The sequence below is a fragment of the Scyliorhinus canicula genome, chromosome 8 (assembly GCF_902713615.1).
Source record: "Scyliorhinus canicula chromosome 8, sScyCan1.1, whole genome shotgun sequence".
Classification (NCBI taxonomy): domain Eukaryota; kingdom Metazoa; phylum Chordata; class Chondrichthyes; order Carcharhiniformes; family Scyliorhinidae; genus Scyliorhinus; species Scyliorhinus canicula.
Window position 1 is genome coordinate 170,391,739 of NC_052153.1, and position 25,353 is coordinate 170,417,091.

At 45.9% G+C, this 25,353-nt stretch overlaps 1 protein-coding gene across 25 annotated transcripts in view; it reads right to left on the reverse strand.

Annotated features, from left to right (window-relative positions):
• Positions 1 to 25,353, reverse strand: part of tenm3 (teneurin transmembrane protein 3) — a 4,148,867-nt gene that overhangs the window by 139,832 nt on the left and 3,983,682 nt on the right. For 18 of the 25 annotated variants that reach the window (XM_038805737.1, XM_038805738.1, XM_038805724.1 and 15 more), the window contains 3 exons: positions 11,585 to 11,611; positions 10,775 to 10,795; positions 7,226 to 7,372 (listed from right to left, as the gene is read on the reverse strand). In XM_038805737.1, coding sequence (XP_038661665.1) covers positions 7,226 to 7,372; positions 10,775 to 10,795; positions 11,585 to 11,611 — 195 coding nt within the window. The remainder of the gene's footprint in view (positions 1 to 7,225; positions 7,373 to 10,774; positions 10,796 to 11,584; positions 11,612 to 25,353) is intronic. The other 7 variants (XM_038805751.1, XM_038805735.1, XM_038805733.1 and 4 more) reach the window with 3 other exon arrangements.

A 25,353-nucleotide genomic window follows, 5' to 3' on the forward strand; every position in this document is an offset into this window, starting at 1 on the left:
AAATGGTGCTGATCATTCTGTAGTCATCAACGAACATCCCCACATCTGACCTGATGTCTGAAAGAAGATCATTGATGAAGTAGCTGACGATGGCTGGGCCTAGGACACTATCATGCGGAGTTCATTTAGTGATGTCCCAGGACTGAGATGACTGACCTCCAATAACCACAACCATTTTCCTTTTTGCCAGATTTGACTCCAATTAGTGTAGAGTTTCACCCCAGATTCCCATTGACTCCTGATTTGCTGGGGCTTTTCTTTAAAATAAATTTAGAGTACCCAATAAATTTATTTTTTTCCAATTAAGGGGCAATTTAGCGTGGCCAATCCACCTAACCTGCACATTTTTGGGTTGTAGACTTGGGGAGAATGTGCAAACTCCACACGGCCAGTAACCTGGCGGCTGGGATCGAACCCGGGTCTTCAGTGCAGTATGCAGCAGTACAAACCAGGTTGGGTTTGTACTGCTGTGGGTACACTGTGCCGCCCTTGCTGGGGCTCCTTGCCAGCATGCTGATCAAATGCTGCCTTGATGCCAAGGGCAGTTACTCTCACCTAACCTCTGGAGTTCAGCTCTTTTGCTCATGTCTGAACCAAGGCTGCAATGAGGTCAGAAGCTGAGCTACCCTGGCGGAACCCAAACTGAGCGTCAGTGAGCAGGTTATTGCTGAGTAAGTGCCACTTAATAGCACTGTTGATGACCCCGTCCATCACTTTACTGATGATTGAGAGTAGACTGATGGAGTGATAATTGGCCGGGTTGGATTTTTCCTGCTATTTGTGTACAGAACATAACTGAACAATATTCCCCATAGCTGGACAGATGCTGGTAATGTAACTATACTGGGACAGCTTGGCTAGAGGCGCCGCAAGGTCTGGAGCACAGGTTTTCAGCATTATTGCCGGAATATTGGCTGGGCCCATAGCCTTTGCAGTATCCACTGCCTTCAGCTGTTTCTTGATATTACGTGGGGTAAATCAAATTGGCTGAAGGCTAGCATCTGTGATGCTGGGGACCTCTGGAGGAGACCGAGGTGGATCATCCACTCGGCACTTCTAGCTGAAGATCATTGCAATTATGTGCTGGGCTCCTCCATCATTGAGGATGGGGATCTTTGTGGAACCTCCTCCTCCAGTGAGTTGTTTAATTGTACACCACCATTCATGACTGGATGTGGCAGGGCTGCAGAGCTTAGATCTGATCCGTTGGTTGTGGGATTGCTTAGCTCTGTCTATCACTTGCTGCTTATGCTGTTTTGCATGCAGGTAGCCCTGTATTGCAGCTTCACCAAGTTGACACCTCATTTTTCGGTATGCCTGGTGCTGGCATGGCCTCCTGGACTCATTGACAGGGTTGATCCTTTGGCTTGATGGTAATGGTAGAGTGGAAGATATACTGGTTCATGAACTAACAGGTTGTGGCTGAGTACAATTCTGCTACTGTTAATGTCCCACAGTGCTTCATGGATGCCCAGTCTTATTGAGTTGTTAGATCTTTTCTGAATCCATCCCATTAAAACACGGTGGTAGTGCCACACAAGATGGAGGGAATCCTCAATCTTCGTCTCCACAAGGACGGTGTGATGGTCACTCCTACTGGCAGGTTGTTGAGGGTGAGATTTAGTATGTCTTTCCCTCTTGTTGGTCATCAGTGAACCAGCTAGGTTTTTCTTTCGGACAATCGACAATGTTTTCATGGTTCTCATTCGACTTTTAATTCCAGATAATTATTGGCTTCAGTTTTCACCATCTGTCATGGCAGGATTTGAACCTGGGTCCCCAGAGTATTACCCTGGGTCTATGGATCACCAGGCCAGTGACAATACCACTACACCACCGTCTCCACAGTCTGGTCTTTCTGTAACTCAAGATCCACAGTAATATGGCTGACTCTCGATGTCCTCTAAAGTGGCCATGCAAGGCCGTCAGCTGTAATCAGCACCTTCTTCTCAATGGAAGTAAAGATGGGCAACAAATGCTGGCATTTTTATCAATGCCTATGTCCTCCGAATGAGCAAAGAAGGTAGTTGCAAGTATGGACACAATTGGCCAAATGGCCTCCTACTTTGTACTGTATTGACTCAGTGATTCCAGTGAGGACGAGGGATGCACTTAATACAAAATAATCCTTCTTGACATTTGAATGTAATGAGATTGTCACTGTTTGGTGAGGGTAGGGGGAAAATAATGAGATTTTGAAATGATGTGAACTTGCAGACTTAAATCCATTTTTTTTGTTGTTTAATCATTCTCTACCACTCACTCCTCCATTCCTCTATATTTTTTTCCCCATGTATTAAATTGCACCTGCTACATTTTCAAATTAACTGCTATTTCTATTTTTCTCCATGCTTCCCATCACAGTGCTGAATGCTATATATCAACCCAGTTAATCACTTCACCAGGACATTGTGTTTAATGAAGAACTCTCAGCATGGTGCTAAGTTTTGACTGATGTGGATTTGCGTTTGAAGTTTGCTTTTCCTTATTCATTTTTAAAGGCTTCATTCACTGAGTCTGTTTCATGCGTTTTCTATTCCCAGTCTGCCAAGCGGATTTGAAGATTTATTGATTGTAAAGAGAAGGAGACCAGCATTGCAAACCTAAATATACATTATCACTATCTCGGAGTCAATTCATTAGAGTCAATACATCTGCTCTATTCACAATGCCGTTAGGAAGAAGTTGGAATAATCTCATAGGCCCGGTGCTAAAGGGATGTTAAGAATATCATGAATAATACAGTTTGTTCCACTGTTCACGACACCACTAAACTCCTTTATCTTGTAATGTCCAAAGCTATTCTGACCTTCTGCTCGGATGTTGCATCTGGGAATGGAAAATAAATTGGCTGAAAGGTAGGAAGCAGTGTGTACTTGTTAGAGGAGTAATGTTAGGATGGGGGATGTTCTGAGTTGGGTGCCTCAGGGATTGTGTTGAGATCGCTGCAGCTGTTAATTTACATCAGTGGCTCGGAGTCAGAATCTCCGTGAAGACTGAACAAATTTGTATAGTGTGCAAGGCTCGACCTTCAAAATGAATCGGACAAATCAGAGAGAGGGAAGCTAGGATGGCATTTGGAATTTAATATGGGAGAGTGCAAGGTATTCCAGGCTGGGGGGAAACAATGGTCAGCACGTGTACCTCATGAATGGACCAAAATAACTTAGTGCAAAGCCCGATAGGCATTTATAGTTGACTTGTCCCCTCAACATAACCAGTTACTGCAAAGTCGCCATTGGGCTGAGCTTTCCAGGCCCTTCTAGCAAACGGGGTCTTCCTGTCCCGCCGATGGCAAGATGCCGTTGACGCCGGCAGGACTGGGAAATCCCGCCACCGGCCAATGCCGAGCCACCTCCACCGCTGGAAATCCCGGCATGAGGGGGAGGATGCCCGGGAAATCCCTCTTTCCAGCCATGGTAATAAAGAACAGCTCGAGTTTGTCATGGTGTAATCTTGTCAGGCTGCACATTTACCATTGGAGCCCAGTTTTGGTCGCTGTCACTTGAGGGAAACATTCAACAAAACAGATGCACAGGAAAGCTAAAGTCTCAGTCTCAGATTGAGTTGTGGGAAAAACTGTTGAAATTTGACAGGACGTATGAGGAAGGGCGCTCATCTGGATGAGAAAGATAGTAAAGAACAAATGAAAGGTAAATGTGCAATGCAATTTCAAAGGGTATCAAGACAAGCAGATGCTTATACACTGGTGAACGCCTGGCATAGCTCTCCTTCAGACAAAGAGCCAACAAAGCATTGAATGGCTTCTCGGTTCCATAGCAGAGATAAAGAGGGTAATATTAACCCACTAAAATGGGAGGGGGGAGGGCAGGTTCTCTTATTTAAGTATTATAAGTTCCATTGGTTGATGGTTCTTCCTGGTCTTGTGAAACCTGTCAGGTTTCTTTGTAGAGAATTCAAATGTGTCTCAGTGCTGCTTGTGGGCTAGGAGGAGCAGCAGTGCTTTCCCCTGCCCCTGCAAGCTTAGCTCCCTCACCGGAGTCACCCCACCATCCCAACTTGGGCATCGGCCTCCCTTTGTCAGGCTCTCACATGCTCCTTCCCTTTGACTATAACTGACTTGGCAGTGCTTCAGCCTGACTGGAAGCAGAGCCTGTCAATTAGACCGACTTTTGGGAGGATCTTGTTTCACAAAAAGCATACAGGGAAACCTGTACTTCCGGGTTTCGGCATCAAAACTGTGCAAACACTAATTCCCCTCCCCCCTATCTCTCTCCGCTTTACAACATGCTCCCCATTAAATATTGGAGTCAGAAACTTTGGAATCACATCAGGAACCTTTCCTATGCCTATAATAATTTTTTTTTAAAATAATCTTTATTGTCACAAGTAGGCTTACATTAACACTGCAATGAGGTTACTGTGAAAAGCACCTAGTCGCCATATTTCAGCACCTATTCGGGTACACAGAGGGAGAATTCAGAATGTCCAAATTACCTAACAGCCCGTCTTTCGGGAATTGTGGGAGGAAAATGGAGCACCCGGAGGAAACCCACGCACACAAAGGGAGAACATGCAGATTCCGCACAGGCAGTGACCCAAGCCAGGAATCGAACCTGGGACCCTGGCGCTGTGAAGCAACAGTGCTCACCACTATGCTACTGTGCTGCCCACTAAAGATAAATAGCAGAGAATGGGTTTGATCCATCGACCTCTGGGTTAAGTGCCCAGTATGCTTCTGCTGTGCCATTCTGCTCCCTGTATGACCTCATTCTGCTCTACAATATTCCACCAACACCAAATTAGATTTCCCTGGCTCCAACCTCTCGTTCACATGTTTCTTCCTTTGCTTTTCCATGCCAAGCTATGCCTTCAGCGCCTAGGTTCCACTCCCTGGAATTCGCATCATAAACCCCGCCAGCTCCTTCTCCCCCGTCACACCTTCCTTTGTAATCAAGCTTACGGTCACCCATCCTCACCTTTCTTTCTTTAGGCTGACATTGGTCTTACTCGTGCCATGTGAAACATGTGTATCTATATTAAAATGCTGTTTTTGGATGAGTTCATAAGATGCATGACTTTCCTTATCTGTGTGAATCTTGGGGGCAGATGTATTGGGGAATCTGTGTCAAGTGTTCTGGACATGTAACAGTTAAATACACAAATAGGAGCCTATAGCTGGCAGAGACAAAATCCAGCAATTGCTTCAAGGGTTCCCTTGATCAATCACCATTCATCCAAAACTTCTGCCCATCTCTGGTGTGGTAATATAGGGGAGGTGGTGGCATAGTGTTTGATCAGGAGAATCTCACAGGAAATCCCGGCCAGTCCTTTTCTCCTCATCGGCCTGCAGCAGTAAAGTGCATCATGGGCTCTGAAGTGTTTTAGGATAGCACAATGGATTCTGCTCTTGGGTGAGCGTCTGCGTGGGTTTCCTCCGGGTACTCTGAATTCCTCCCATGGTCCAAAGATGTGTAGGTTAGCTGGAGTTACAGGAATAGGGCGAGAGAGTGGGCCTAGAAAGGGTGACCTTTCGGAGGGTCGGTGCAGACTCAATGGACCGAACTGTAGGGATTCTATGATAAAGCGGTGAATGCTGCCAAATAATTGCAAGTTCTTTCTTTCATCCTTTCTTCTTTGAAATATGGATCAAACTTCCAACAAAATATCCAATAGTTGCTCACAAGGTATTTCGCAGTAAAATAATTCAAACTAAAATGAAAAGACCAAGTTAGCAGCCAACTCAAGCCAGCGATTTTGGAAACCTGCATTATTAACTGGAGTCAGGGCAACTTGCCATACACATGAGTGCAGATTGCATTTGTGTTGAACTAATTTCCAAATTAACATTGCAGTCAAGTGCCTTACTTCAAACAACCACAAGGGACCATTTGTGCTGGGAAACCCATCGACAAGAAAGCCAGCAAAGGAACCACAAAGTGACGTTAGTCATGTGGAAAAAAGAAATACAATAACATGACTCCAATTCATGACATTTGAGGTCTTTTTCCAGAGAGTTGAGTTTGTGAAAACTCTGAAGAGATTGACCATTTTTGAAGATTGTGGAGTCCTTCCCTGATCCCTTCCAAGGTAGGCAATTCTGGTAAAAGTGTCAGGTCCCCCTGTTCATTAAAATGTATATTTTATAGCTTCCCAAAAGGTCAGGAAACTTCCCAGTGAGTACTGAGACAATGATGAGGGTGGTGATCCCAGTTCTGCTCTCCATTCTAAGCTGATTTCAGGTAGGCTTGTGGATACTACACATGGCTTCAGTACGTATGAATAAATCATCAGCGATCTATGTTCCTCGTCGCTACTGAAAGAATGTGCTGGAAACATTTCTGAAGATGGTGGACAAGAACAGGACGAGGCTTTAACCGCCTGTCAATATTCAATATAAATTGAGATAAGAATAATGACCATTTGGTAACAGTATTAGTTGATGATCAGTGCCGATGGGAACGGAACCCAAGGAAGGATTTTTGCTGGAATTAAGAGAAATTATACATTTATGCTACTCACGGGAATAAGGTCTTGGCTGAATAAGAAGGGCTGCATTAGACTGGACTAGACATTTAGGGCTGGGGTAGATACAGAGAACTACATTGGACTGGAGCATGGGCACTGCACATCACTGGTAAATTGGAATTGTAAACTAAGGTCGACCTCTTTGATTTATTTGATTCTGACCTTCAAAATAATGCATCTATATGTTGAAAAAGGGGGCAGAGATTTAAAGTGATTGGTAGAAAGATTAGAGAGGGGATGAGGATCGATTTATTTTCACCCAGAGGGTTGTGAGGCCTGGAAGTTACTTCCTGAAAGGGTAGTCGAGACAGAAACCCTCAACTCATTTAAACCATGGCTGGATATGCACCTCAGGGCTGTGTAACCTGAAAGGCTATGCACCAAATGCTCGAAAGTGGGTGGTTCATTTGTCTGGCATGCACGGACATGATGGGCCGAGTGGCCTCTAACTGTGCCATAAACATTCCATGATTCTATAAAAGTTTTTGCGACATTTTTGTAAAACCCTTTATTTGCTTTTGCTGCAAAATTATATTTGAATTGTGCATCGCTTAATTCAGTGATTTGATTTTATATTACCTCTGTACAACATGCATGAAAGGCTCGAGAAAGCATCGAACCTTATTCCAAAGAAAGAACCAGTTGGCAGTAAACCTGTAGTAATGTTCTGTGTCATTCTTATTAAACTTTCCCTCAGGCATAGACAGCTGCAAGGGTTGAATATCTATGTTCATACCTCCTTCGTTGTCTTTGCTATCAGAGCATGCGGTCTCCATGGCGACATCACACCCGGCTCCTCTCCACCCCATCTGGCAAACACAATGCCAGCCATTTTGGTCAAGCGTACATCTCCCATTACTATTGCAAAGGCCAGGGCAACCCTCTGAGAAAAGAATACAGAGAATAAATGGTAAACATAATGTTCTGTTGCAGTGGTTTGCAAATCAACACTAATGGAGGATCATGAGCTACAAGCCTTTTATTGAAGCACAGACACCATAATTTCACATGGATAAACTGTATCCTTCTGCTCTTTGAAAGGCGCAAATACCTCGCAGTTTCATAGAAAAGCAGAATCATTGAATGGTAATTGCACTCTCATATCCAAATGTGCAATCTATGGAAATATAGTTGGCTGAAGGAGTATGATGAAGTCACATCTTGACAAAGAATTATGTTACTCATAGGAATCTTATGATGAATTTCAAATTATCCATAACTCTTATGAATAATATTATGGTTACCAAGGGGACCAAATATGTGAACGTGGAGTCTTCTGGTAATAGTGAAGATACAATAGAGAACTAGCACAGAAAATAATGGAAAGAAGTGTGATTTATGTAACAAAAGGCCTTTTACAATGACAAGAATGTGAAATTCCATGTTTGATACAGTAACGGTCAGTTCAGTTAAAGTGATTTACTAAACCAAAATTTTTCCTTGGAACTGTGCCCATAAATTTGCAAACATGGTTTTCTGCTGCTCTTCCAGCGGAATTATGGCAATGGGGCGGGAATGGTTCCGAGGAAATTCCACGCCAGGGGTGTCTCTGGGCTAGATGATGTATTAGTGCACAATATTGTCCTGTTTACCTGTCAGAACTGAATTCAAGTACAGTCAAGGCAAGGAAACAAAGATTTTATCACTCTGTTGTCTGTTCAGAAAGGCAAGCGAATTGTGGCTCAATCCATCACCCAATGGACCAGTTCATAGTAAAGAGATGATCCAAATACACTATGACTTCATGGCTCTGAGACATTCCCAGAATACAGGATAACTGCTGGGGTGAGTTGTAGGTGCATGTTGCACTGGCTGTTGATGAGGAGTGGGCAGATATTCTATGCTTTTACCATTCCTGACAAGGAAGTCCTCACTGTCCACGAGACACAAGAGAACTTCAGCATTTTAAAATTTGGTCACTACAACTTTTGCTATCAAAATTTGAAAAGGCAATAAAAGCCTTGGAACACAACCAATCACAAATATTGGAACAGAACACTGGCCCCAACCCAAAGATTCCTTCGTGAAGGTGTTTCCTCGAGTCTGATCTCATCTGGGAGGGTGAAATAGAGGGAAATTTGTTACTTTTCATGTATCTCTCAATAACCTTTGCTGGAGGCATGGGAACATATCCTCATGGTTAGGGACCTGCAATGTGGCAAGCATCAGAGGTTCACAGAACAAGGGCAAAAAAATAAAGTCGGGGGGGGGGGGGGGGGGGGGGGGGGGGGCAATAAACAGCAATATCAGATAACCAAGAATAGCAAATGGTTGGTCACAAAGATTGGTGGAGTTGTGGATACTGAAGAGGACTGTCAGAGGATACGGCAGGATATAGATGAGTTGGAGATTTGGGCAGAGAAATAGCAGGTGGAGTTTAATCCGGACAAATGTGAGGTAATCCATTTTGGAAGATTTAATACAGGTGGGAAGTATGCAGTAAATGGCATAATCCTTTGGAATATTGACAGGCAGAGAGACCAGAGCGTACAGGTCCACACATCAATGAAAGTGGCAACGCAGGTGGAGAGGGTAGTCAAGAAGGCGTCCGGCATACTTGCCTTCATCAGTCGGGGCATTGAGTATAAAAATTGGCACGTCATGCTGCAGCTGTTCAGAACCTTAGTTAGGCCACATTTGAAATATTACATACAATTCTGGTCACCACACTACCAGATGTGGATGCTTTTGAGAGGGTACAGAATAGACTTATCACAAATAGGATGGGAATAGAGGGATACGGACCCCGGAAATGGAGAAGGTTTTAGTTTGGGCAGGCATCATGATCGGCGCAGGCTTGGAGGGCCGAAAGGGCCTGTTCCTCTGCTGTACTGTTCTTTGTACCCCACTAATTTTCTCTCTTCCTTTTCTCAAAGCATTTCCCTCCAGCTATCATTAGGTTTTGCAGGTGCTAGCCACCCTACTCCCCAAGACCTCATTCTGGCCATTCTTCATGTGTGAGGCTAGGCAGTTAACCCTTAGCAATGGAAGCCCAGTCTAAAATAAATCCTCAAAGACATGCATTTTACAACAAACGTCATTCCATACACTTACGACCCATTGTGTGTGCGTGATTACATGTAGGTGATCTAACTGAGGTCTTTCTGATGGTCAATGAATTGAACAGGACAGATAAAGACAATCTATTTTCTCTGAAAGACGTAGCCGTGACTGTAAAACTGCAACTAGGCCATTCAGGTATGATGTCAGGAAGCACTTCTCCACCTAAAGGATAGTACAAATCTAGAACTCCCTCCAATTGAGGCCAAGTCATTGGAAAATTTCAAAACTGTGATTGATAAGATTTTGGTTAGGCAAGAATATTAAGAGTTACTGATATTAGCCAGGAAGATGGAGTTAATATGCTTTGCAGCCATTATCTACGTGGAAGGCAGGCCAGGTTCCAGGGCTGAATGGCCTACCCTGCTCCTATTTTCCTGTAGCAATCAGGAATGAAAACCACAGATAATTTTCCCATTCCTCCCTGAGGTTGGAGCACGGGATACAGATCAGGAATTCAATCTGGCTCCATCTGGTTTAGATCTATGTCGGGTGGTGCTTTACACTGAACAGGGTGAATATCTGAAGAGCTTGTTTCCGAAGAAGAAACAGACCTTGCCTGCATTTTCTAAGATTTATCCTATCTCTCCATTTTCCTCTGTGTTTATCCTCTTGTAGACAACTCCTCAGCATAGGAGGCTAGGAAAATGTAGCTTGACACACAACCCCTCCCGTATAATGATCAGCACATCAATTCGGAATGAACCATTGGGGAGGCAAGAACCGTACATGTTTCCGTCTCTTGCCCCCACCCCTCCCAAACTTCAGACAGAATCTCCCGCTATTGTGGGGCTTTCCAGTTGATGCTTATTCATGTGAAATTATGGCAACTGAAATAGATGAACAAAGTATAGGTAAGGAATTGATAACTATATTGATAAAAAAACTTTTAAGCTTTAAAAACTCACATTCCTTTCAAAGGAGAAAGCAAAGGCCAGTAAACAGGTGAGTGCTGAGCACCTGATCAAAACTGCGGAAGGACTAAACGGGACGGACAAGGTTTTCAACAGAAACAGCAGCTTGGCACGTTGAACGATTTAAGACTGAGACAGAAAGCAATAACCATAAGAACCACAATGAACATAGACTAAAAGCCTGAACAGAAAAATAAAGTCAACAGAAGAAACTTAAAAATTCAAAAGAAAATCACGCTAAATGACGTGCTTGAAGACAGACAGCAGAGAGGGATTGTCCGTAACAATCTCCCTGGGGCTTTTGTCTTTACCTTTGTATCCTATCTTGTCTGCTATTATGGACAAGGAGGAAAATTGTGGAAACATAATTAAAAGTAATGGCATATTCAGAATCTGTATTTATATAAACAGAAGAAAAAGGATGCTTGCAATTACAAAGATGTGAGTGAGTTGAACAAAACCCCTATTGCTGCTCTTAATAATGAAGACTAGTTGTACTGTCAAATCTATCAGCTTAAATAAGACATGTCTGGAAATGTAGCTACAGGAACATTTCTGCAAATTGAACAACTTATTTCAGAAATGCTGTTAAAACACATAAATACTATTAATGAAAGATGAGGTGCTATGATCATTAAACTTGTATCAAATTTACCCCAAGCCACTTAACAGTTTTATACATAGCTACAAACAGTGCTTGACATTGTTACGAATGATTTCCTCCTGCAAGATGGAATTACTCCTCAAACATTCTGCATTGTGATTCATTTTTTCCCCTCCTGCATCAACTATTAATGTTTAACGGGGATGAACTGCTCTCAATTACTGTTGAGCTATTTTGCAGTGCCACAGTACGTGAGTTTGAATCTGTACCACCAGCTACAATGAGGGAGCAAATGAATCTCAGGCAAATCTATTTCCAGCTAATTGACTTTCAAGATTTTCAGGTACTAATTGCTGTAAAAATATTGCAGTCATAACTCAGTGTAAATATCTCATTAATGCATTATCTGACAAAAGCTTGAATAATGAAACCATGACACAAGTAAGGTAAAAGAGTCAGTTACTTATTTACAGAGGCAGCATAACAAGAGACCAAAAGAAAACAAAACATGCAGTACCTTTAACTATCTTGTCCAGGAAGTGTGCTTAGGAAATAAAACATACAAACATTTAAGAAGAGCAACATGCAGGACAGGAAATCTCTGTATTTCTGCTTTCGCGTGTATTCACAGAACTGTTATATATACTCTTAAAATGCAATGGTTCCTCAAGTACAACAGGTTGCCACGTAGGGAGGCAGTGGCATAATGGTATTGTCACTCGACCAGTAAACCAGAGATCCAGAAGTAATGCAGATAGTGAAATTTGAATTCAATGAAAAAAACATCTGGAATTAAAAAGTCTTAATGATGTCCACGAAACCATTGTCAATTGTCATAAAAACCCATCTGGTTCACTAATGTCCTTTAGTGAAGGAAATCTGCCGCCCTTACCTGGTCTGGACTACATGTGACTCCAGACAAATAGCAAGGTGATTGACTCTTAATTGAAAATTCGTAGCGAGTTGTAGAATTTGTATATTATATATATTTATGTTTCCGACGCAGAGGGAGCGCACGGCGCTCTTCGTCAATGTTGTGAGCAATCAGCGTGCACATCACTTCACTTGTTCTTGCTTTACATGCGGGTCACTTCAGTCATACCGGTAGGAAAAACACTACACGGACTGAAATCAGCGGAATGTGGAAACTTTGTGAGGGAGCAACAGTCAACAAAATATCTTGTGGGCCGCACTCAGAACCCAGATGAGTTGCATGTGGCCCCAGGCCGCAGGTTGCCCACCACTGCTTTAAGGGCTGAACATTAACATTAGAGCAGCACTGATCAGGGCTGATGTCAGAGAGCACATTTACACACAAAGGAGAGTGGAGGTCTCCGAAGGCGGGTGGGTGTAGTTAAGGCACAGATCAGTGATTTAATTGAATGGTAGTGGAACAGGTGCGAGAGGATGAACCTACTCCCATTCCAGTGTTAGGATTGCAATCTGGAGAAAGAATTGCCCCAGTTTTATGGGCCGGTTTAGCTCACTCGGCTAAATCGTTGGCTTTTAAAGCCGACCAAGCAGGCCAGCAGCACGGTTCGATTCCCGTACCAGCCTCACCGGACAGGCGCCGGAATGTGGAGACTTGGGGCTTTCCACAGTAACTTCATTGAAGCCTACTCGTGACAATAAGCGATTTTCATTTAATTTAATTTCATTGAAGCCTACTTGTGACAATAAGCGATTTTCATTTCATTTCATTTTCAATTGCAGCTGATTTTCCTTTCCCTGATTGGCAACTCTCGCTAAAATATTACATAAATGCAAGCTTTTAATATATGAGGCTGCTGCACAACACGATCAATTCGACACTTTGTATATTATTACTAGGCAATCAGAAGGAACCGTCCCTATATTTTTCTCTCACGCATCACCAATAATGGACCGTACTTGTTTTGATATAAAATTACCAGCATAATCTCTGTATGTTTTTTAGAATGCAGTTTCATTAGCACATAGAAACATAGAGAATCGGAGCAGGAGGAGGCCATTCAGCCCTTTGAGTCTACTCCACCATTCATTATGACCATGGCTGATCGTCCAACTTAATAGTCTAATTCCGTTTTCCCCCCATATCCTTTCATCCCCTTCGCCCTAAGTGTTATATCTAACTGCTTCTTGAAAACATGTGATGCTTTGCCTCAACTACTTCCTGCGGTAACAAATTCCACAGGCTCACCACTCTCTGGGTGAAGACATTTCTCCTCATCCCTGTCCTAAATGGTCCATCCTATATCCTCAAACTGTGACCCCTGGTTCCGGACACACCCACCATCGGGAACATCCTTCCTGCATATATCCTGTCTCGTCCTGTTAGAATATTATAGGTTTCTATGAGATTCCCCTTATTCTTCTGATCTCCAGCGAATACATTCCTAATTGATTCAATCTCTCCCCATACGTCAGTCCCATCATTTCAGGAATTAGTTTGGTAAACTCTGAACTCCTTCTGAGCAAGAACATCCTAGAGCAAGAACACTCATGACTTGAGGTAACAAAGGGCGGGCTGTTGTGAGGTTGGAAGGGGTGGCATTGAATTGGATGGGAGAGTGGGTGACCATTCATATTAAAAAAGGATGGTACGGTGGCTCAGTGGTCAGCTCTGCTGCTTCACAACACCAGGAACCAGCGTTCAATTCCAGCCTTGGGTGACTGTCTCTGTGGAATTTGCACTTTGCCCCAGTGTCTGCGTGGATTTCCTCCGCGTGCTCCGGTTTCCTCCCATAGTCAAAAGATGTGCAGATTAGGTGGATTGGCCATGCTAAATTGTCCCTTAGTATCCAAAAGGTTAGGTGGGGCTACTGCATTAGAGGATAGGTGGAGGCATGAGCCTAGGTGGGGTCCTCTTTTGGAGGGTCAGTGCAGACTCGATGGGCCAAATGGCACCCTTTTGCACTGTAGTGACTTTATGATTCCTCATAAAAGATCCAAGTATCTCCAGTGGCTTTTCATTTTCATTATTTTTGGACCTAGATACAAGTGCCATGGGTGCAATTCTCCCCCTCCCACGCCGGGTGGGAGAATCGCTGCGGCGCCGGGCGAGTCCCGCCACGCCGCCCCGGCACCCGCACGCGATTCTCCCACACCCCCCAAACAGGCGGGGCGAGATTTACGGCTGGCCGCTTGGATGGGCCGAGCGGCCTGCCCAATACGACGGGTTCCCGCCGGCGCCGTCCACACCTGGTCGCTGCTGGCAGGAACACTGTGGTGGGGGGGGGGAGGATCCAGCACCAAGGTGGGGGGGGGGCTCAAAAGGGGTCTGGCCCGTGATCGGTGCCCACCGATCGGCAGGCCGGCCTCTCTGAAGGAGGACATACTTTCCTTCGCCACCCCGCAAGATCAATCTGACATTTCTTGCGGGGCGATCGCGGGGAGGACGGCAACCGCGCATGTGCGCGTTGGCGCCGGCTTCCCTGCGCATGCGCGGGTGACGGTCTTTACCGCGTAATTTACGCGGCATCGCTTTTACGTGGCGCCAAGGCCCGTCGCGCGTAAATGACGCGGCGCCGCTCCTAGCCCGCCGGGGGTGGGAGAATAGGGGGCGAACTCTGGTTTTCACTCCGGCGTCGGGACTTAGTCTCCCGATGGGAGAATCTCACCCCATATCTTTGCCAACAGCTCTATCCCCTTCCCTGACCATTTCTTCAGTGTATGATAGGTAAGTGTCCTGCTTAATACCAAACTGACCTTCCGAGCCTGATCATATGGCCTTGTCGCACCTAACTTGGTGACGCGATGCAGCCGTTAAATCTCGCGAGAGGGAGCAGCACGGTGGCGCAGGTCCCAGGTTCGATCCCGGCTCTGGGTCTCTGTCCGTGTGGAGTTTGCACATTCTGCCCATGTTTGCATGGGTTTCGCCCCCACAACCCTAAAGGAATAAGCAGGCTAGGTAGATTGGCCACGCTAAATTGCCCCTTAATTGGAAAAAATGAATTGGATACACTAAATTTTTAAAAAAAAATCTCGCGAAAGTCAAGCCTTGCAGGATTTACGATGCTCGGGGCGCCATATGAGATCTAACGCGATCTCGCGATATGGCGCGATCTGGATCTTGCCCCCATTGGGCAGAATCCAGATTTGCATATTTAAGTGAGCAGTTAGCTTCACCTAAATATGTCTTCTCCGGAATCTCCCAGCCTCCGGATGCTTCCGTCTTGGAGACCTCATTATGGCGCCGTTGAGCACTCGTTTCCACAAACGTGGACCAGGCACAACGGCACAGGGGGGGATCTCCCAGTCGATCGGAGGCCCCCTGGTGGGCAGGGTGGTACCGTAGCATCCCTGATCCCTCACGGACATGTTGGCACTGCAAGACTGGCACCTTGGCAGTGCCACTGGGGCACCCTGACAGTGCTACCCATGCAATGTGGCACTGCTGGGATGCCCAATTGGCAATGCCAGGGGCACTGCCAGGCTGCAGTACCCAGGTACCAAGATGCCCATGCCAGGGAACAGGCCCAGGGGTCCCTGACCTTGTGAAAGGGGAGGGGGGGTTGCTCAAGGACCCCCTAATCAGTAAGTTGGGGTAATGGAGGGGTCCGGAGGCCGCTGTGGGGGATCAAGAGCTCTGGCTCGCATTTAAAAATGGCGCCCTGATCTCTTCCAGAAACGATGAGCTCATGCATGAATTGAAGCCTCATCGGGGGTTCCTCTCTGGGGCCTAAAAAAAAATACCAGGGTTGTTTTCAGCACTGCAGGCGCTGAGAAACACCCCACCAAACGGGGCTCGTTTTCCTGTTAATTTGCACCCTCTGTCTTCTTATCCCCTCCATCACAAAGACTGCCAACTTCTGCTCGTGTAAATTCACCCACCACTCTCCACCACAAAGCAACCCATTTGCTGCTGAAACCCTCCTCTAAGCACCATATCTGATGTTTATGAAATATGTTTGACCCTATGCCAGTGTCACTGCCTCGCAGGTTCAAGCTTTCCAGCCCGCAATGCTATTAAGTAGCTGTTGGAGCTATATGCAGGGAGGAGCCATTTGAACAAAATGCTGGACTGGATAACATTACAAGCACATATCAAGCGATTTCCTGATCAGTTTTGGGGAGCCCACCTCCTCTGCAACAAAAGTAGCATTTCTTTTTCATGCCCAACTTCATAGTTCACACAGTTGTATATTTTAATCTTACCTTTGGGTGAAGTACCCAACTGGGACTGTCTCTTTCTCAATCAAAAAAATGTCTGAACATAAGAGCATTGTTACCTTAGTGGTAATATTCGTGCGAAGGCTAACAAAAACACGAAGTGAAACAGGTAAGGGGAGGCAGTGGCTGGCAATATTGTCGCTGGGCTAGTAATCCCAAGAAACAGAGTCATGCTCTGGGGACCTGGGTTTGAATCCTGCCAAGGTTGATGGTGAAATTTGAATTCAATTAAAAAAAATGGAATTAAACGGCTAAAGATGACCATGAAACCATTGTCTTAACAAAAATGCATCTGGTTTACTAATGCCCTTTCGAGAAGGGAAGGAAATCCTGTCTGACTTACATGGGGAACGGTAGCACAGTGATTAGCACTGTGGCCTCACAGCGCCAGGGCCCCAGGTTCGAATCCCGGCTTGGGTCACTGTCTGTGCGGAGTCTGCACGTTTTCCCCATGTCTGCGTGGGTTTCCTCCGGGTGCTCTGGTTTCCTCCCACAAGTCCCCAAAGACGTGCTGTTTGGTAATTTGGACATTCTGAATTCTCCCTCAGTGTATCCGAACAGGCGCCGGAATGTGGCGACGAGGGGCTTTTCACAGTAACGTCATTGCCGTGTTAATGTAAGCCTACTTGTGACAGTAAAGATGATTAAATTAAATTATTATGTGACTCCTAATGCGGTTGACTGTTTTGTGATAAATTTAAAGTGCCCAATTCATTTTTTTTCCCATTAAGGGGCAATTTAGCGTGGCCAATCCACCTAGCCTGCACATCTTTTGGGTTGTGGGAGTGAGCCCACGCAGACACGGGGAGAATGTGCAACATCCACACGGACAGTGACCTGGGCCTGGGATCAAACCTGGGTCCTCAGCGCCACCAGGTAGCAGCGCTAACCATTGCGCCACTAATGTGATAAATTATCTCAGGGATGGGCAATAAATGCTGGCCCAAACAGTGACACCCAAATCCCATGAACGAATAAAAAAAACTCAAGGCAAATATTACCTCCTTTTGTTGCTATTTATCTTTTATTTCCATCGTCCTAATGCTTATGATCAGACATTATCAGACATTATAACATTCAACTGATATGACAGTGCTGAACACTCCGAGGTTTAGGTACAAAGTCCAATGTCAAGGTAAAACAAAGTGTTGAGAATTATTTCCCCTTCAGTGGGTGACTTCCTTGGTAGTATATCATTATAACAACATTTAATTTAGTTCAGCTCCAAAGTTGAGGGAACACTGAATCTATCACCTCATTGTCAATCTTCTCGCACTGTAAACAGTGATGTTGGAATAAAAAATAAAACATTGACAGGACTTGAATTCAGTTCTAGAACTGAGGATTTACTGAGATAAACCAGCTGAACAGGATTTTAATTTCCACCTCATGAACAGATTCTTAATTACATTATTATTCAACTGGTTTTATTTGGTTACTTGCGCAGTTTGGACTCTGAGTTAGTCCGAATAAATGCATCAAATAACTCACTGGACTGAATTACACATTTTGACTGTCTTCCCTGGAGTATTCCACTAGCATTTCAAGGCATTTTTGCAGCACAGCAGTTTTGTATGCACATACAAATCAGGGTGCAGCAGATCTAAATTTAAAATTTATCGGCATATTATTCTTAGTGGGTATCCACTGTGAATTACAACAGGGAATACCATACAGTCTAATCAGTGCAGTTGAAGGAGTCTCGGCAGATTGCCACAGTGCATCTTACAGATGGCATACACTGCTGCCACAGTGGTGGTGGAGGGAGTGAATATTTAAGGTGGCGTGCCGACCAAGTGGACTGCTTTGTCCTGGATGTTGTTGAGCTTAAGCACTGTTGGAATTGTACGCATTCAGGGAAGTGGAAAGTGACCTGTGACTCATAGATGGTGGACAGTTTTAGGGAGGCAGGAGCTGAGTTCCCCACTGAAGAATCTCCAGCCTCTGATCTGTTCTTGAAGCCACAGTATTTATATGGTTGGTCCAGTTCAGTTTCTGGTCAATGGTAAAACCCAGGATATTGATGCGGAAAATTCAACAATGGTAAAGGGGAGATAGTTAGGTTCTCTCTTCATGGAAATGGTTACTGCCTGTCACTTAGCTGCCGCAAATGTTACTTACCACTTAACAATCCAATCCCGAATGTTGTCCAGGATTTGCTGCATGTGGACATGGACTGCTTATCAACAAACATTCCCACTTCTGACCTTATGTTAGAGTAAAGATCATTGTTGCAGCAGCTGACAATGGCTAGTCCGAGGGTACAACCTTGAGGAACTCCTGTAGCGGTGACCTGGACTGTGTTGATTGCCCTCCAACAACCATAAACGTCTTCCTCTGTACTCTAATGATTCAAAGCAGTGGCCGGAATTCTCTGGCCATTTGCCGGCGGTGGGATTCTCTGGTCCAACTGGCAGTGCTCCCCTGCCCGTCGGTTTCCCGGAAATCCCATTGGCAAGTGGCGAGAGCAGAGAACCCCTCTGCCAGCAAACACCGTGCCGCCGAGAAACACACAGCTGGGGGACTGGAGAAATCAGCCCAGTGAATAATTTCCCCCTCGATTTCAATTTTGCTGGGGCTCCTTGGTGCCACACTCGGCCAAATGCTGCCTTGATGCCGAGAGCAGCCACTCTCGCCTCACCACCAGAATCTAGCTTTTTTGTGCATGTGAATGGCTCTGGTGGAACCTAAACTGAATGCCAGTAAGCATATTACTGCTGAGCAAGTACCACTTGATAGTATTGACAACAACAGCTTCCATCACAATGCTGATTGAGAAGGGAGTGATGGACCCCAAACTGGCCAGATTGGACTTGGTCTGCTTTTTGAGGACGGGACACACCTGAGCAATTTTCTCAGTTGAATGCTAGTGTTGTAGCTGTGTTGGTACAGCTTGGCTAAGGGCACAGCCTTTGTTGGCATGTTGACATGACTTCTATCAGTAACTCTGGTTCTGCATCATTACCCTCAGAACCCTCTGCATCTCCTGCCTTCTGGTTCAAATTGTTTACATTTATTCCCATTCATATCTGTTCTCCTGTTCAACAGGACAATCCCTGCTAACAGTCTGTTTCCATCCACTATGTTCCATCCCTTCAGAATTTTAAACACTTCTCCCAAGTCATCCTGCAATCTGAGATTCAAACAAACAGCCCTCAGAATTTCAAGTGTTCCTTGGTATTATCTGGTTTACAAGTGCCACAAACTTTTCAGAGTAGAAATAGCAGGATATATTGGATGATGTGTGGCTGAAGAGATGGTGAGGGGGGAGGGTTTCAGATTCCTGGGGCATTGGAACCGGTTCTCGGGAACGTGGGACCAGCACAAACTGGACGGGCTACACCTGGGCAGGACCTGGACTGATGTCCTCAGGGAGTATTTGCTAGAGTGGCTGGGGAGGGTTTAAACTAAAATGGCAGTTGGGTGGGAACCTATGCAAGGAGTCAGAAGAGGAGGAAACAAGGACAAAAACAGAAGACAGAAAGGGGGATAAGAAAAGTGATGGGCAGAGAAACAAGGCCTGGAAAATGCTGGAAAATCTCAGCAAGTCTGGCAGCATCGGTAGGGAGAGAAAAGAGCTAATGTTTCGAGTCTGGTGACCCTTTGTCAAAGCTAACAGACAGAGAAAGTGGGAAATATTTATACTGTGGAGTGAGAATGAAGGATGAGTCATAGCCATGGAAACCCGGGCAAACTGAGTGCTAATGGCCACAGAAACCAAGGGGAAAGAGTGCTCATGGCAGTCCCCAGAGAGAACAAAAGATGTGAAAGGTAAAACAGCAGAGAAACTAACATCAGAGGATGAATTGTACTGTAGGTGTGGGGGGAGGGGAAGGGGATCAAAAAGGAGAAAAGTGAAGGAAAGGTGGATAAGATTGGGGGGGGGGGGGGGGGTTGCAATTTAAATATATATTAAGAAAGTAAGAAATGGTAAAAGACAGTGAAAATGAAATGAAAACAAATGGGTCAAGGTGGGGTAGAGCTGATCATCTGAAGTTGTTGAATTCGACGTTCAGGCCGGAAGGCTGTAGCATGCCTAACCGGAACATAGGGCAGCACAATGGTGCAGTGGTTAGCACTGTTGCCTCACGGAGTTTAGGACCTGGGTTTGATCCCGGTCCCCTGTCCATGTGGAGTTTGCACATTCTCCCCGTGTCTACGGGGGTCTCACCCCCACAGCCCAAAAAATGTGCAGGTTCAGTCACACTAAATTGCAGCTTAATTCGAAAAAAAAGGAAGTGGGTCTCCAAATTTAATTTGTAAAAAGACAAGCTTAAAGGCTTTGTGCCTTAACGTGTGGAACATTCACAATAAAGTGGATGAACTAATCGTGCAAATAGACGTAAACAGGCCTGTTATAATCGGAATTACGGAGACATGGTGAACAGGGATAGGAATTGAATGGGCAGGGGTATTCAGTATTTAGGACTGTGCTGGTTGAAAAGGAAATTAACGCAACAGTGAGGAAGGAAGGATATTAGCTCCGACAATGTAGAATCTGTATGGGTAGAGCTGAGAAACACCAAGGAGCAAAAAATGTTACTGGGCATTGTGTAGAGACCAAATTTATGGGATTGAAGGTTGATATATCCCCAGGGCCTGATAATCCACAATCTAGAGTACTTAGGTTAGTGGCCATAGAAATAGTGGATGCATTCCTGGATTCTATAGACTTGGAACAGTTCCTGCAGATTGAAGGGCAGCTAATGTAACTCCACTATTTAAAACGAGAGGCACAGAGAAAACAGGGAATAATAAAACAGCCTGATGTCAGTAGTGGGGAAAATTCTAGAATCCATTATCAAAGATTTTATAACAGAGCACTTAGAAAACAGTGGCAGGATCGGACAGAGTCAGCATGGGTTTATTTTTTTATTTTTTGAGTACCCAATTCACTTTTTCCAATTAAGTGGCCAATCCACCTAACCTGCACATCTTTGAGTTGTGGGGTGAAACCCACGCAAACACGGGGAGAATGTGCAAACTCCACACGGACAGTGACCCGGTCGAACCTGGGGTCTCAGCGTCGTGAGGCAGCCGTGCTAACTACTGCATCACCGTGCTGCTCCTGCTTGGATTTATGAAGGGAAATCGTGCTTGACATATCTCCTGGAAATCTTCGAGGATGTAACTAGTATAATTGATGAGGGGGAGCCAGTGGATGTGGTGTATTTGGGCTTTCAGAAGTCTGACAAAGTTCGCATAAGAGATGAGTGTGTAAAATTAAAGCGTGTGGGATTGGGCGTAGTGTATTGAGATGGATAGAAAACTGGTTGGCAGACAGGAAACAAAGAGCAGGAATTAATAGTTCTTTTTCAAATTGACAAGCAGTGACTCGTCGGGTACCGCAGGGATCGGTGCTAGGATCCCAGTAATTCACAATATATATGAATAATTTGAATGAGGGAACAAAAAGTAACATTTCCAAATTTGCACTTGCATCAAGTTGGGTGGGAGGGTGAGCTGTGAGGAGGATCCAGAATTGCTTCAGTGCGATTTGCCCATGTTGAATGAATGGGCAAATAAATGTCAGATGCAGTATAATTAGGAGAAATGCGAGATTATCCACTTTGGTAGCAAAAACAAAAAGGCAAACTATTATCTGAAAGGCCATAAATTAAGAGAGGGAAATGTGCAACGAGACCTGGGTATTATTGTACACCAGTCACTGAAGGTAAGCATGCAAGTAAAGCAGGTGATAAAGAAGGCAAATTGGTATGCTGGCCTTCATTGCAAAAGGTTTCGAGTACAGGAGCAGGGATGTTTGTTGCAATTAAACAGGGCCTTGGTGAAGCCACACCTGGAATATTGTGATCAGTTTTGGTCTCCTTACTGAGGAAGGATGTTCTTGCTATAGAGGGTGCTCAGTGAGGATTTACGAGACTGATTCCTGGGATGGCAGAGTTGAAATATGGGGCGAGATTCTCCCATTCGGCGGCGGAGTGTCGACGCCTTTGGAAACGCCGTGAACGGGCCACTGGGAGTACCAATTCTGGCCCCTACAGCGGGCCAGCACGGCGCTGGAGCGGTTCACGACGCTCCAGCCTCCCACCCCAGCGCGAACTGTGCGCCGCGAGATCCGAGCATGCGTGGTGGCGCCAGCACCAACCCGCGCATGCGCGATGGCCTCCCTTAATGCGCCGGCCCCGACGCAACATGGACTCTGCCTTTTTAGAGCGGCCGCTCGGACCATCCGGGCCGGAGAATCGGCGGCCTAGCCGCGTACAGCTGGCACCTCACCAATCTCGAACCGGCGTCGGGGATTCTCGGGCCCGGCCCCGGGCTTGGAGAATCCCGCCCATGAGATTTTCTGGAGTTCAGAAGAATGAGGGAGGATCTCATAGGTACCTATATAATTCTAACAGGACTAGACGAGGTAGATGCAGGAAGGATGTTCCGATTGTAGGGGTGTCCAGAACCAGGGCTCACAGCTTGAGGATACGGGGTAGACCATTTAGAACAGAGATGAGAAGAAAATTCTTCACCCAAAGAGTGGTCGGTCTGTGGAATTTGTTACCACAGGAAGTTGAGGCCAAAACATTTTATGATTTCAAGAAGCAGTTATTTTTTAAAATATCAATTTAGAGGACCCAATTCTTCTTTTTTTCCAATTCAGAGGCAATTTAGCGTGGCCAATCCACCTATCTTGCACATCTTTTTGGGTTGTGGGGATGAGAACCACGCAGACACGGGAAAATGTGCAAGCTCCACACGGATCGATCCGGGGTCCTTGGTGGCGTGAGGCAGCAGTGCTAACCACTGCACCACCGTGCCATCCCAAGAAGCAGTTAGCTATCGCACTTGGGGCGAAGGGGCCAAAGGATATAGATGGAATGATTAGGCTATTGAGTTGGATGATCAGCCATGATCATAATGAATGACAAAGTAGGCTAGATGGGCCGAATGGCCTCCTCCAGCTCCTATTTTCTATGTTTCTACAGACAGAATTTGAGTGAAGCTGTACTGCAGCAGGATTCACCGTCCATTCACGGCAGTGGGATTCTCCGCTCCCACTGCAGGGAATGGGAGATTTGGCTGAGTGCCAAATTCTCTGTCCTCACTGGCAGTGGTATCGGAGCAGACTCGCAAAAGAATCCCAGTCTGTGGGCGCGATTCTCCGCACTCACGACGGTGCGGAGAATAGCAGGGGTTCGTAAATTTTTACGGCCACGCTAGTCTGACGCCCTCCCGCTATCCCCCCCCCCCCCCCCCCCACGTCCGCCTCCCGACACGAATCGCTGCCCGCCGTTTTTTTACGGCGAGCAGCGATTCTCAGCTGGCCGATGGGCCGAAGTCCAAGCCCTTTACGACCATTTTTAGGAACGTCAAACACACCTGGTCTGACCGTTCGTAAAAACGGCCGTAAAGTTCGGATCTGGGGAACCATGGCGCCGATTGGCACGGCCGTACCACGGCCGTGCCAAGGGTGCCATGGGCCCGCGATCGGTGGGCACCAATCGCGGGCAGCGGGTACTTACCCCGCGCACTCTTTGTCCTTCCGCCGCCCCGCTGTATCCATTCGCGGGGCAGCTGAGGGGCAACCCGGCCCGCGCATGCGCGGGTTTCGCGCAAATGCGCGATGACGTCATCCGCGCATGCGCGGGTTGGAGTCTTCCAATCCGCGCATGCGCGGCTGACGTCATGTGACGCGTCAGCCGTCGCAAACTCTGGCAAGCGGGCTTAACGAAATTCGTTAAGCCCGCGATGCCGGAGTTCACGGCCGCGGCATGCTAGCCCCGACCGGGGACCAGAATCGGTTCCCGGTCGGGGGGGGGGTGGAGGATGGCGTCAAACCCGCCCGTTTTTGACGCCAGCCTTACGATTTCTCCCGGTTTGGGAGAATCGCGCCCTGTGTTTCTTCCATTGACACAACATTTGTCCTTGAGTTGAAGTTGCAAACCGGATATGGTATGGTATGTCAATAGATGTTTAGTGAAGGTTTTATACATGTAATGCAATGGCTCAATAGAATGTTTATGGTAATGATTGATGTAGAACGTGATGTAACAATTACATCAGCAGTTGTGTGCTCGACACTCGTGAGAGACGATGGAACACTGTGTACTCAGACCAACTCTGTAACCGTAGACTTATGACTTAGAACATCCAGTGCAGAAGGAGGTCATTCGGCCCATCGAGTCTGCACCGACCCATTTAAGCCCTCACTTCCACCCTATCCCCATAACCCAATAACATCTCCTAACCCTTATGGTCAATAAGGGCAATTTAGCATGGCCAATCCAACTAACCTGCACGTCTTTGAACTGTGGGAGGAAACCGGAGTACCCGGCGGAAACCCACGCAGACACGGGGAGAACGTGCAGACTCCGCATAGACAGTGACCCAGCGGGGAATCGAACCTGGGACCCTGTGGCTGTGAAGCCACAGTGCGAGCCACTTGTGCTACTGTGCTGCCCAAATTCTATATATAGCCTGAATAAACCAGTTTGAAGTAACTAACTGATTCAGACCACAGTGACTGAAGATTAGATAGACCAGGCAACCATCATACGAAATAACACAGATTTCCCATGGCATCACAGCTTTTGTATTCTATCCTACAATGGCCTCAGCCGTTTGAGGTATGTTACGAGCCTGAACACTCAAATTCCATGCGCTTCCACATCGCGCAACATTTCCCCGTTCAAAGCATAATTATTACAATTCCTTCATTAAAATGCACCACGTCACATTTACTAGCATTGAGCTTCATCAACCGCCTTTTGATCATTCTCCCACCTTATTATCCTCCTGTTGTTTCCTTTGGCCCTCAGAATTATTTACTATTTGTTTCCTATTTTAGAATTGCCTGAAAATATGGGCAGCAGTTCCACCGGCACTCAATTCAAATCATTCTCGTACACAGTGAACAGAGCCGTGCGGCACTTCCAACCACTCTGCAAAACTAAATTTTTTTCCAATATAAACAATTTTATTGAGGTATTTTTGGCATATAAAACAATGACATTGTATAGTACTGTCTAAAAAGAAAAGCAAATAACGCATAGTACAAACCACGGGCAAAATTCTCCGACCCCCAGCAGGGTCGGAGAATCGCCTGGGGCCGCCGAAAATCCCGCCCCCGCCGTGGCAGAGATTCTCCGCCACCCGGGAAGTGGCGGTGGCGGGAATCTC